The 13,663-nt window shown below is 36.4% G+C and overlaps 1 protein-coding gene across 1 annotated transcript in view; it reads left to right on the top strand.

Annotated features, from left to right (window-relative positions):
* HCRTR2 (hypocretin receptor 2) overlaps window positions 1-13,663 on the top strand; it is a gene marked incomplete at both ends in the record, with an annotated part of 40,981 nt that overhangs the window by 14,005 nt on the left and 13,313 nt on the right. Inside the window, 3 exons of the mRNA XM_084284370.1 lie at window positions 909-1,087; window positions 2,769-3,012; window positions 10,503-10,618. Of these exons, the coding sequence (XP_084140496.1) occupies window positions 909-1,087; window positions 2,769-3,012; window positions 10,503-10,618 (539 nt within the window). The remainder of the gene's footprint in view (window positions 1-908; window positions 1,088-2,768; window positions 3,013-10,502; window positions 10,619-13,663) is intronic.

Here is a 13,663-nt window from a genome sequence, read left to right as displayed (position 1 = left end):
TGCATTTTTAACTTATGAATTTATTGCATCCATGTTAAAGAAGTAATTTGTCCATGGCAGGAGGGTTGGAACAAGAGGTTCCAACTCTAGGAGCTCTTAGAGGTCCCTTTCAACCCAAGCCATTCTATGATTCTATGATTTACTTCATTTGTAAAAGCCTGTCAAATAATAAATAAATAAATAAAGAGGGGGAAAGAAAATATATAAAAGCTTTAAGGTGCATCCTTTAGAGTGCCTGCTACATACTGGTTTTGGTCACAACAATCATGGTCAAAAATACACTACATTTAAAATAGGTTGAGCTTAATACTGCAAAAATTACATTCATTTGCTTCCCTCAAATCACAGATACCTCTTTCCCAGGCAAATGTTACACATTCTCTGCAGATGCAATAGATATAGCATTCCCAGCAACATATTTTATAAAATGGTTGTTTTTTTGACACAGTTTACAAGACTCCACATGGTAGTAATTTGAATTAAGCATCACACTGTCATAATAAATAAATAAATAAATAAATAAATAAATAAATAAATAAATAAAGCTTTCACAAATGTAGATGTGTATTTCCATAGAACAGAGCCAATGGGTTAAAATAGCAGAAAGATGTGTGAATAGTTAGTGAAGATAGTACTTGAAGTACTGTAAACTGCATAATATGTCAGATTATTTCCTATGTTGTGGTCTGCGGAAAACTACTCTTTGTTTACTGAGAATCTTTCTATATGTACCATTTTGTTTCCACTCTAAAAGAAAACACATGGTCTCTACAATAAACTGCATATTCAAATACTCTTTATTAAACAAAGGATGCAAACATTTCCTTATTTCTGCAAAGAGAAGTGGTTTTGTGTTGAAGCATCCCCTAAGTCATTTCCAGCTCACTAATTTTTCTTTCCAAATTCAGTTTGCATTGCAGTGTGGAAGAATCATCACATGCGGACAGTCACCAACTATTTCATAGTGAATCTATCTCTGGCTGACATTCTGGTCACAATTACTTGTCTTCCAGCAACCTTAGTAGTGGACATCACAGAAACTTGGTTCTTTGGGCAGCCCCTCTGCAAAGTGATTCCATACTTACAGGTATTATTTTATTGTGTTTGTGTATACACTATCCATGTTATGAAAAACAGAAAGAGCAATATCATCTTCCTAATGGTGATTATGTGACAAAAATTCATCACTGCTATACTTATGTAGATACCTCAGGTTACCTATAGAGGATTGAAGGACTGTTCCACTTATGAATATGCTTGTGCTTAAGAAATGTTGTTCTTGTTAGACTTGTTGCACTTTATAAGAAAAATTTGTCTTATGCCGTTCACGTTGTGTGATCTTTTTTAATAATTCAGAAGATACACAAAACAAGAAATATGTCTGGACATAGAATTACATACAGAAGTATTCTCTCTGTATGTGTACCTAAACAGCTACTCAGATGTCCAGGATGGAGAATCTGAACTTTTGAAGAACTCTGAGTGGAGTCCATGCCTTCATATGTGTTTAGTGACTTATTTTGCACTCTTTAAAAATAGTCATCTTGTCCTGGTATAATGGGAGCTGATCAGATTTTCTGCCTTATTATAATTGCCACCACTCCTTACCAGTGGACTTAATTAGTTATGAGATCATTTGCATAAAAAACATTTTACAGATACCTTTTGTAGGTATAGCAGTTCACTTGAACTCACTGGGCATGCTATCATGACAATTTGCTTGGTCTTTCAGTCATTATAAATCAAAAGAATTAAGTGGAAAACTCTGAAAGTATGCAGGTGACCATCTTTGTGCACCCAGCACAACCCGTATTTTCAGCAGAGATCTATGCATTCAGGCTGAAAAGCTACATTGTCAAGAGCAACAGTCCTTCAGCACATGTCTTCGGTTGGATAGTATCAAAATCACAAAACTTGTTTCAAAGCCTCCATTCTAGTGCTAGAAATTCTGAAGAGAAATTGAAATGATAACCGAACAATAAAACAAAAGTGATGCTATTTCCTACAATGAATAAGACATTAAAATGACATAGTCTAATTTAAATTGATTGCTTTTTTTTTTTTTTTTTTCCATGAGATTCTGATTTTCTGTTGTTCCTTTGAAAACTGAAAAGGCAAAATGTTGGTGCTGATATCCAAATATAGTAGAGAAAAACTTTTTTTTTTTTAACTTGCTCTACAAAGAAAAAAAAATCTGATTTGTTGACTGTTTTAGAAGTAACCTTTCAGATAAAGTTATGCAAATTCTAAGATGCATAAGTTTGTTCATTAAGAATCTGATTCTGTTACTCCTACTCACATTCAGTAGCACCCTAGTCTGTGAATTGGTTCAGACTAGATATAAGGAAAAAAAATCTTCACCATGAGGGTGGTCAAACACTGGAACAAGCTTTCTATAGAGGTTATTGTCGCCCCATGCCTGTCAATGTTCAAGAGATACTTGAATAATAATTATATACTTTGAATTTTGGTTAGCAAAGTTACCTGAAGTGGTCAGCAAGTTAGACCTGATGATCTTTGTAGGTCCCTTCCAACTGAACTATTTTATTCTATTATTTCATTCAATTCTACAGCAGATGATATCTGTTGTAATTCCATAGGAAGCAATTAAAACTGAGACTTTTTCTGAAAATAATTTCTATTTCATAATTTCAAATAATAAACTATGCTGAAAATATAAAGAATTTTTAAATCTCAAAAATTACAAGAAATCACTTTTGAAACAGAAAAATTACATTTACATTGACATAATATTTCCTTCTCTTTAGACAGTTTCAGTCTCTGTGTCTGTACTAACACTTAGCTGCATTGCTTTGGATCGATGGTATGCAATTTGTCACCCTTTGATGTTTAAAAGCACAGCCAAGAGAGCAAGGAACAGCATTATAATTATCTGGATTGTGTCCTGCATCATAATGATTCCTCAGGCTATTGTTATGGAGTGCAGCAGTGTGTTCCCAGGATTAGCCAATAAAACCACCTTGTTCACAGTGTGTGATGAGCACTGGGGAGGTGAGTGTGTCATTGATCATAAAGACTGAATTTTTCCTGCTGTTATGTAATAAAAATATCAGGACATTTTAATATGCAGTCAAGTGTATAAACATATCAAGAATGTTCTTAATTACATAACCTTTCATAGAACTACTGTTTTTCAAACACTACGAATTTATATTTTCTTTTATACAGCTAAGACTAAAAGTGCATTTAAAACCAAGTTTAAAAGAATGAGCCTGACTTATGTCTTAGTCATGTTAATGTTTCCCAGAGGATGAAAATGTTCCCATCCTTAAATGCTTATGGTTATATAATTCTCAGTGATTGATGGATATTGCAGGTTTACAGTATTTAGTCTTCAGAAATAACTACACAGGAACAGAACTTCTATTTACCTGCTACACTGATTTTGCTAATTGGTGGTATTTGATTAGGTCCTTATTTGTATCTCCTGGGACTTCAGTGCAATTTGCATGTCATTACAGAATTTACAGAGGTGTCATGGATACAGGGTAGCAAGTTAGTCTACAATTTGAAATTTGTCATGGACGAGATCATTTAGATAACTTTAAAATTGTAATTGGTTACAAATGATTCTATCCAAGAAGTATAATTCTGCCTTTCCAGATTAACTCTGAATCTAACTTTTTCTGTATTTGAATTCCACTGTAAGAAGTCATAAGGGTTGCCATGAGTAACTGTTTCTATTTTGACTGAGTTCACACAGCAAGTCATGTTAGCCACTCACGTGAATGGTTAAGATTCAACTCTGGTGGGCCTTGGCATAACTCCAGTGCTAATAGAGCATATGAGTTACATGCTGTGACTCTGACACTGGATATAATGACCATCAGTAATACCATTATTCAAACACAGAAAAATAAAGCCAAGTTTGCCAAAACATATAACGAAAAGGTGGTTGTTTAATAGCCTCAAGTCATTCTAAAATACAATCAGATTCTCCATCAGTTCTGTGTCTGTAGAAGATTCTAGTGCTGTGAACAATTAAGATAAAATACAATTGGATCACCTGTACTTAATTATTATGATAAATTAGTTCAAGCAGCTTGAACTGCTGAGGGTTCTTCCATGTGCTGTTCTGGAAGTTCCTCCCTCTGCAGGGCCACTGAGGGATTAATGAGAAGATGTTGGCTATCATATTCCCTCATCCTGCTTAGTCCCCTGGGACAAGGCAATGAATGGGGGCAGAGATGTCCATTAGCTGGCTGGCACTGATTCCAGACAAAGATGTGCTGAAAATTTGTAGGTTTCAGGAACCCCCATTAAGCTGGAAGTATTGTAGTTGCTGTTTTGTTGGAGAGGACACATCTGTTCTTTACTTCTAGTGTTCTCTTTTCATCTGTGAACAATTTTGTATCCCATTCTGCTGCTGGATGCTGCAGTATTTATGTGACTATTTTCTTTCACAGCACTCACTCCGAGTACAATTTGTGTCCATTCACTTTGACTGCAGAGTTAATTATCCACGCCTTCATCACTTCAAGGTTAGATCTGAAGCAAAGATTGTTTTAATCAACCTAGGAAATGAAAATGATGCAAAACACTGCAGTTAATTAATTAGGGGGTCAGGAGAGTATTTCATCAGGGAACACAATCTCAAAACTTCCAGATCTCCATTGGTCATCTTGATCTTGAACAGGAAAATGTCACTTTCAGACTAGAGTCTGTAATAGCTGCAGAACTATTTTAAAGACCAGCTCATTCGATACTGGACTAGAATAGTTCCAGCCCACAGATATGCCTGAGCTGAAGCACCCATTGTATAAAAGAAGAGAAGCTCCCAGATTGTTTGCAAGACTCACATAGAGTGTATTTATCCAAAATGAAGTCTATTGATCTACAGGTTTTTCTGTGAGCCTTTATTCAGATGTTTGGAGAGGCAGAAAGGGGCATAATAAAGGCAAGTACTTGCGCATAAAATTAAGTTATTTTTGTGTTTGTTTTTTGTTGTTGTTGTTGTTTTTTCCAGAAATGGAACACCAACACTCCAAAATGATATATCTGCTTTTGTTTTTTTTTTTTTCTATTTCTCTATTTTTAATTGATATTGAACATAAAATGAAAATAATTTTACATTAAATGTCTATGAAAGATTCCTGAAATGGGAAAGCTTTTCATTCTAATTAAAGATAACAATCTTTTTTTTTATCTTGCTATCTTTTAAATAAATTATTCTTCTAATGGTAATGCACTATCATTGTTAGTTATTCTGCTAGTATGTTCCATCTGTCAATTAAAAATAATCCTCTCATTGCTTTGTAATAATAGCCTATCAAAGTAACTCAAGAGAGGAACCTTTCTGTGCATTAACATAGGTTAATAGGTTGCTCAAATTTTTGGATGTCTTAGTAAGTGTAGAGCTAACCATACATTATCCATGAGGACAAAATAAAACATATCCCTCTCAGGCCATGGAGAGTGGAGTGTCATTAGCCAGAAATCATTTTGTTTCAATTAGAATTGTCTAAGGACAATGAGTTGGGCTAAAGTATAGAAGATGCAGTTTTTCTACTGAGAACCTGGGTTTAAAATCACAGAGGCTCCCAAACAGAAAAACAAAAGAGTGCAGACAACAGTTTTAAAAGACTGATGAGCTTTAAAGCCAGATGAAGGACTAAAGAGCTAATATTTTCGAGGTTTTTTGTTTGTTTGTTTGTTTTTCTCCTTGTTTAGCTATTGTAATATCTGGTCAAAGAAAACCAACTAGGAGGATTTTGAAGGAGAAAGAAATTTGTTTTCCTGAGGAAAAAAAATACATTTGCAAAGATAGTGGAGATGTTAGATACTGTACACGTTCAAGAGACGCTGAGCAAATCCTATAGGAGTGTCAATTTGTCTGAAGAGTAAAGGGATTATATTTGAGTGTTTACTGCTTTATTTAGAACTGCATATATTTTATATTGTCTAATGAAATCTTTGCAGAGTATCACATGCACCTTATGTCCCAAGGATGTTAAAGTGAGAATTGTCAAGTTTGGAACTTTAAGAGGGGGTGCTTACTGATATTTTCCAAAGTATTTCAGAAGTCTGTACTAATTCTGGGAACTCAGAGCCATCGAAAAGTGAGGTGCTATGGAGTACTAACAGACAGGAAGATGTCTGGAACAGTTTGGGAAAATGTCAGGGATGCCAAAGCAGGAGAGAGAACTGTACCCTACCCAGACTTAGGTCCAGCTGCTGAAATCCATACAAGTCTGGTGAGCGTCTGGAAGGAAGGTCTGATCAACACTGTGACACTTGGGATCCTAAATGGTGAACAAATAGTGGCCACCCTGACTAATAATAAGATTTCAAGCATGTGGTTGGAGAACTGCCAGGGACTGCAAATGGAGCAATAGTTCAGCCTAAAACAAGACTCAATTTCTTTTTAATTGCTTCTGGCATTACAGAATATAAAATTCATTGCCAATTCTAGGCTGAGGGTTTTTCATTTTGAGTACTGTCTAATAACAATATTTTATTTGGGAATGCAGAAGGATCCAGCATGTGACCTATGCAGACTCACTGAAGGAGCCAGTGTTGGCCACAGTTCTATAATAGTCTGTAATTGCTATGTGCTGAATTTGATGATAAAGTGCCAAAATAAAAGAAACATATATTAAAATGAGTTCACTATGTGTTCAAGCCAGCTAAATACATTCTCTTAGAGCTGTTCATGAAAAGGGTGTTAGCCAAAGTGCATTAGCCAACCCGTTTGCATATGATAAAAAAGAATATGGAGTTAATCCTTTCCCCATACTACATGGCTGAATGGAAACAACAGGAAGACTTTGTGTTCCATTTCCTCCTAGATTACTCATAAAATAGTACAAAAACATATTGTCTTAATTCTGGAAAATAACATAGCTGGAATTTGCATTGTTACATGAAGGTTTATACATCCCTTTTATCGGAGTGTTCAGCACTCAATTCCATAATGTTAATTGCTACCTGGAGTGTAGAAAACAACAGACTCTAAATGTTGATCCATGCTATAAGAGTACTGTACAGCTATTGAACAGACACAACTGTACTGCATAGTGTTAGAAGCTACATGTGTTCAGACATGACCTGGAACAGGCCAATCTTAGTAATAGAAACATATATATATATATATTCTTATGTCCAAAATAAATGCAAGGAATGAAAATATTTGAACTATATTGTGATTTAAAATTCAGAAGTTAAGGCAAAATGTGTTGGACACTTTAATACAGAAGGAAGTTAAAATATTGTTAATACTAAAATCACACTTTATTATGAATTGATAGCACAAAGCATGATATATCATGTCTGAAAAATGTTATTCTACTATTTAACTAGTTGTAAGTACTCTGACATAGGAAAATATTTTGGAAGGGACTGTCTTGTGTAAAATAATTTTCTCTGCTATGGGCATGCACTATCTAACATCCCTACCTATTAAGGTTTATTCTAAAATATATTTTTTAAGCTGTTTTGCTTCTGCATATCAATAAGTCCAAAACCTCATAAGCATCTTCCTGAGACTAGGGAACCTGGGAACTCTCCATGCTAAAAAACTTGATAGTCTGTTTATTTTTCCCTATTCTTATAGAAGCTGTCAGGAGTACCAGTTTCATTGTGCTTAAGGGGATATCTTGTTTGCTAGACTTATCAAAAACTTCAGAGTCTGGGTTGTTTTCAGTTTGTATATATGTGTATATAAACATATATAGAAAAATTCTGGCAAAATCCAGAAGCTGTAATTTCAAACTTCTGCCTCCTTGTTTCACTGAACGACAGTCTGGGACTGCAACACAGTGCTGAGAAGGAAACTTTACAGCAGACAAAAGAAGGTTTATGTTAGCATACTGATAATTTATCGGGTGGAGTAATCTTACCATATGGCTGGTACTGAGTTGGAACATCAATCCCACCCCACTCCAATCCTTGTGCCCGCTTGTTTTCTTTACTCACCTCCCCTCTTTTCAGCAAAACAGTAGCCAGTGTTGTGAGAAAATCTAAAAATGATCTTCCCCATCCCACAGCCCATTAAGTCACCCACTGATGGAAAGTACAGTTTTCACCTCTTCTGCTGGAGAGTAAGAGGATCATTGGTCCCAGTCATAGAATTGATATATCACCAAGTCCTATAGACTGACTGATGCTCTCATTCAAGGAGCCTGCAACTTGCCTGCTTGATAAATGAACAGTATCCCAAACAGCCCTTTCTACTCCTCATTGTTGTGATTGCCAAACAGCTTTAAATCTTTTCTCTGCCTTGAGAAGCTAAACAGAGTCATGCTTCTTAGAGAAAAGTTCTACGAAAGGCTTTACCCTGGGTGGAGGAGGGACAGGTTTCCTTTGATGTTTAGCAGCTGGCACTTTCCAGGTGGCTAAACTTCAAAGGCAAGTCTTAGGATTTTTCTCCAACCTGGTTCATCAGTTCTTTGTAGATAGCTAGACTCATTTAATGTTTCACTTTACTTGGAATGATAAATTGGAAGCCATAAACTCCAGATGGCCTTTTAAACATGTACTGTCCTTCCACCTGAAAGGGGCCTGGCTGCCTGCAGAGCGTTGATGAGGCAGGTGGCACCTCCTTCTGAATAGAAGGAATGTACTTTCAGCTCTGACCTCCCATGATCCCAGTAAGTTAACATTACGCCACGTATGAAGCCTGAATGCCACTGTTTCCCTGTCTTACTGGACTGTTGTGATGCTGCATTTTTGAAGTGTAAAACCAATTTTCAGATCATCAGTAACCATACAAACCCAAATCATTGCCAGTTATTAAAAAAAAAAAAAAAAAAAAAAAAGGCCTAAATAGCCTGCCTCTCCCAGGGATATTCACATGAGCCACTGGCTATGGTTGTTCAGTTAAGAGTTGATAACCTGATTTGCTACAGAATCTTAGGGCTCAATGCTGCTCATCTAAATTGTTTGAACTCTTATCCATCAAAGCTGTGAAATCAGTGTTTCTATTGCCTTTGCCAGCAGTGAACACGGGCTAGATGTTGCCTATTGTATGTATATGTGATGTACTTGGTAACATCTGTATAGCAAGTGTCTGTTTTCCCGATACTGAAGTTTTCTGACCAGCTCTTTCAGGATCAACATGGTGTGACATTATAGGAGTCAGTGTTTGAGGGTGAGCCTTGAGTTAACATGATGGTACAGTCCTCTCTACTATGAGAGTTATGGGCCAGGTCTGCGTATCTCCTTGATTGTTCAACCTCTTAGGGATTCTCCTGACATGCAATTGGACTTCTTGTTTGATATGGTGAAAAGTCTTACTCACTTTAAGAGGCAGAAAATACATTTTATTCACCAAAGACCTCATTTCATGTAACTCCGTTTTTCTTCCTTTCTTTTTATTAAAAGTACAGTCAGCACAGTGTTTCAGTTGTAGATCTCACCATCCTGAAACACTGAGAAATTTCAGAAATTAATGTAAATATTTCCTCTTTACTGTAGCCCAAAATGCAATGTTTAGATTTACCATGTAGTCTAACTGCTCATGTAGTGCAGTTTCTTTTCTGCTACATTTTGTCACTCTACATAATGTTAATTCCTTTTCTGAGGCTGTCCATGAATGTTAAGTTGTAATTAATATCAACATCTGATAATACCAAACTACATTTGTTGTTACAAAGCGAAACTAAGTTTTCCAAGCACCAACTGCACATTTGTCCATAATCTAACGATGAAGCTTGTGATACAATATTCTTAAAAACACAGCACATTCACAACACTTATATTAGTCTCTAACATTCATAAATTGTCTTTTGTAAAGAGATACATAGGGCATTAGAGCACAGTAGTAGCAAACTCAATATTGTTAAAGCTGTGTCAAAATAACTTGTGAATATCCTGTTTAGCACATTTGACTGAATTAATTCTGGTTTTGTTCATGCGATCACAGTAATAAATTGAGTATAGCTAGAAGATACTTTTCTTCTGCCACCAAAAAGTGATTAAAAGAGATCCTGCCCTGTGCGCATGGGAGAAGAGTGTAGAGTATTTCTAATATGTAGTCTATATTTCTATGCTTATTCTATATCTATTCTATGTTTATAGATGAGAGACTGTACAAGTTACACAGGCATACAATTCTGTCTTTGCAGAATTAAAACTAAAGACTTTTCTACAACCTCTTAAATGTGTCAAAGATGAGGTAGTTTAATTAACTGGTTAGCTACTGTTAGGTAATGCAGTGTTCCATCTTTCACTGATTTAATAAAAACAAAACTTCTTAAGACTTCTTAAGACTTAATACCTTAAAGCAAAAATGTTGTATGAAAGCAATAATGTAATAAAAGAGATAAAAGATGCATGAGATAAGAACATGTTTATAATAGGAACAAAATGTGTATGGAGGTGATTAAAAAATCAGTCCTGGACATGAGGTTACTGGATGCATCTTCCATTATTACTTATGTTTGAAATACTCATGCATATCTATATGAATAATGGCTTAAAGTGATTTTGAAATGTATGTATATTTAAATACTTTTTTTTTTTTTTTTTAATTCTCTTTCCAGCTGAGGTTTACCCCAAAATGTACCACACGTGTTTTTTCCTGGTGACATACATGGCACCACTGTGTCTTATGGTGTTGGCTTATTTACAAATATTTCGAAAGTTGTGGTGTCGCCAGGTAAGTCACTTATACTAGCTCTCTTTGTTGTTCTGGCTAGGTGTTGATTCCCATATGCACCTTTACCTATATGCTCTATGTGGTCACTTAAGATTGGATTTACATGAATTTTTACGTTCAGCCATGTCAACAGGTCTAGTGACACTGATGACTTACCATCACCTTGGATGGGAAGGGAGATGCATTCAGAAATGAAGGCAGCCAAGCTCAATGTAAAACTCCTTGCTCATATCTATGAAAGGCTCCTAACAGGGAGAGAAGGAGAGGAAAAGGCAACAGAAAAATTGATTGTAGAGAGAGGAAAGACATTACGTCTGAAATGCTTACTGAAAGACCTTAGGTGATCATATTTGGTGACTGTGTACTGCTCAAGTCTTCTGCAGCAATCAAAAGTTAAGATTGTCTTTCTCATTTTGTTAGTAGTTTGTACAATTGATTTTTTAAATTTATTTTTCATTCTGTAAAGTCTCTGTTTCATAACAGGTCCAGTCTGAACAAAAGTTGGAATAGAAAGTCCAACTATCAGAACTGAAAGATTGGAATTGTCTGATGGGAACCATGTGAACCTGGCTCTTTTCAGTAATGAGATCCCTTCCAACATCAACCATTCTGTGATTCTGTAATTTATAACACGAACATCTAGTTGTTCAAGTTTGACATTAACAATATATGAAAGAAAATGAAAATAGTAAACAATAGACAATCGAGCAAACACACAACATGAGAACTGAAGTGGCAAAAATGATTTGAAATTTTTTATGAATGTTTTACCCCTCCAACATATGAACTGGTGTCAGCTTGTTTGAGAATCATATTCGGGGTGTTAGCAGTGCCATAATCTACTGTGAATCTATGTCTATGTCTATGGTCCTCTCCGATGTCTTCCACTTTGTCTGGGTTTTATCTATAGCTGTAGGCCTCCACCATCCTGTCCTGTCATTCTATAAAGGACAATAAACTCATCCTGTTGAAGAGATTATGCAACATATTCCTTGTCATCTCAAATTTTATTCCTCTCAAATGGCTCTAACAGTGGCTGACATTTCTTTCAGGATATGGGCATGAATCATTTTTCTTCTGCCATTATGTCTCATATCATCTGAATTTGAGGCTGTCCTGGCCAGTGTATATTATCTGCCACATCAGGAACATGTTCTACATGGTTCAAATTAAACCACTGTGGAAGTCCCAACTATGTTAAATAATAAAAATCAAACCTTATATTGACAAAAAATATCTCATGAATAATTAAAACATGTGGAAAAATGACTTTATGATATTTTGATATTTGATCTTCAGAGTAGCAATTATTCTCACTTCTAAAGTAAAAATCTATCATTTAAACTTCAAATTATCATTTTTGCTTTTATCTTCTTACATTTATAAGACAAAATAAGAAGACAGTTTCAAGACAAAATTTAACCTTTACAATTTGAGGGGACTCATCATGAGGAAAAAAAAAAAAAAAAAAAAAAAAAAGGCTTTGCTGAGTTTCTTTTGAAATTAAGTTCAGTCTAACATAGCTCTAAGATCCTGTGTGTTGCTGAATAATTATCTGTGACTCTGTCCTGTAGTGGCCAATGCTCTTATCACTGTATTCCTTAACTTTCTGTTTTTTACTTTCTTTACAATCCTCCAGTTATCTCAAATTGCCCATTAATTTATTTAATGTGGGTAATTGTTCTTAACCTTTATGTAGCTTGAAAATGCTTGCTAAGGTTCAAAGCAGAAGTTGAGTGGCTAAAAATTAAACAGTTTTGAGTCTGAGTGTTTGTTTTCAGTTGTGTTTTCTGTTTCATCTTCACTATATTTCTTTTCCTTATATATGTTGTACACTAACAAGTTCAGGGTAATTTATTTTTATTTTTATTTTTATTTTTTATGGAAAAAAAGACAAATACTTCTTAGTGCTGTCAGTGATATAAAAATACAGATGTCTTGTTTCCTAGCTTAGATGATAGCACTCTGTATAAGGGGCTGTAGTAAGTGAAATTAAAACCACATCTATTACAGAATCACAGAATTGTCTAGGTTGGAAAAGACCTTGAGATTATCGAGTCCAACATCTGACCTAACACTAACAAGTCCTCCACTAAACCATATCACTAAGTTCAACATCCAAACATCTTTTAAAGAACTCCAGGGATGGTGACTCCACCACTTCCCTGGGCAGCCTGTTCCAATGCCTCACAACCCTCTCAGTAAAGAAGTTCTTCCTAATATCCAACCTAAAACACCCCTGGTGTAACTTTAGCCTGTTCCCCCTCATCCTGTCACCAGGCACGTGGGAGAACAGACCAACCCCAACCTCTCTACAGCCTCCTATAATGTATTTATAAAGAGCAATAAGGTCGCCCCTGAGCCTCCTTTTCTTGAGGCTGAACAAACCCAGGTCTCTCAGTTGCTCCTCGTAGGACTTGTTCTCCAGACCCCTCACCAGTTTTGTCGCCCTTCTCTGTGCTCTTTCGAGCACCTCAATGTCCTTCTTGTAGCGAGGAGCCCAAAACTGAACACAGTACTCAAGGTGCAGCCTCATGAGAGCCAAGTACAGGGGGAGAGAGAGTACAGGGGGAGAATCACTTCCCTAGACCTGCTGGCCACACTGTTTCTTATATGAGCCAGGATGCTGCTGGCCTTCTTGGCCACCTGAGCACACTGCTGGCTCATATTCAGCCGACTATCCACCATCATTCCCAGGTCCTTCTCCGCCTGGCAGCTTTCCAACCACTCATCTCCCAGCCTGTAGCTCTGCTTGGGGTTATTGCGCCCCAGGTGCAGGACCCAGCACTTGGCCTTGTTGAACTTCATGCAGTTGACCTCAGCCCATCGGTGCAGCCTATCCAGATCCTCCTGCACAGCCTTCCTACCCTCGAGCAGATCAACATATGCACCTAACTTGGTGTCATCTGCGAACTTACTGAGGGTGCGCTCAATCCCCTCATTCAGATCATCGATAAAGATATTAAAGAGGACCAGCCCCAGTACCAAGCCCTGGTGAACGCCACTAGTGACCAGCCTCCAACTGGATTTGATTCCATTCACCAC

Source organism: Netta rufina (assembly GCF_964035555.1).
Source record: "Netta rufina genome assembly, chromosome: 3".
NCBI classification, from domain to species: domain Eukaryota; kingdom Metazoa; phylum Chordata; class Aves; order Anseriformes; family Anatidae; genus Netta; species Netta rufina.
The sequence above is the reverse complement of the archived record's forward strand: the minus strand, read 5'-3'. Positions and strand labels throughout refer to the sequence as shown.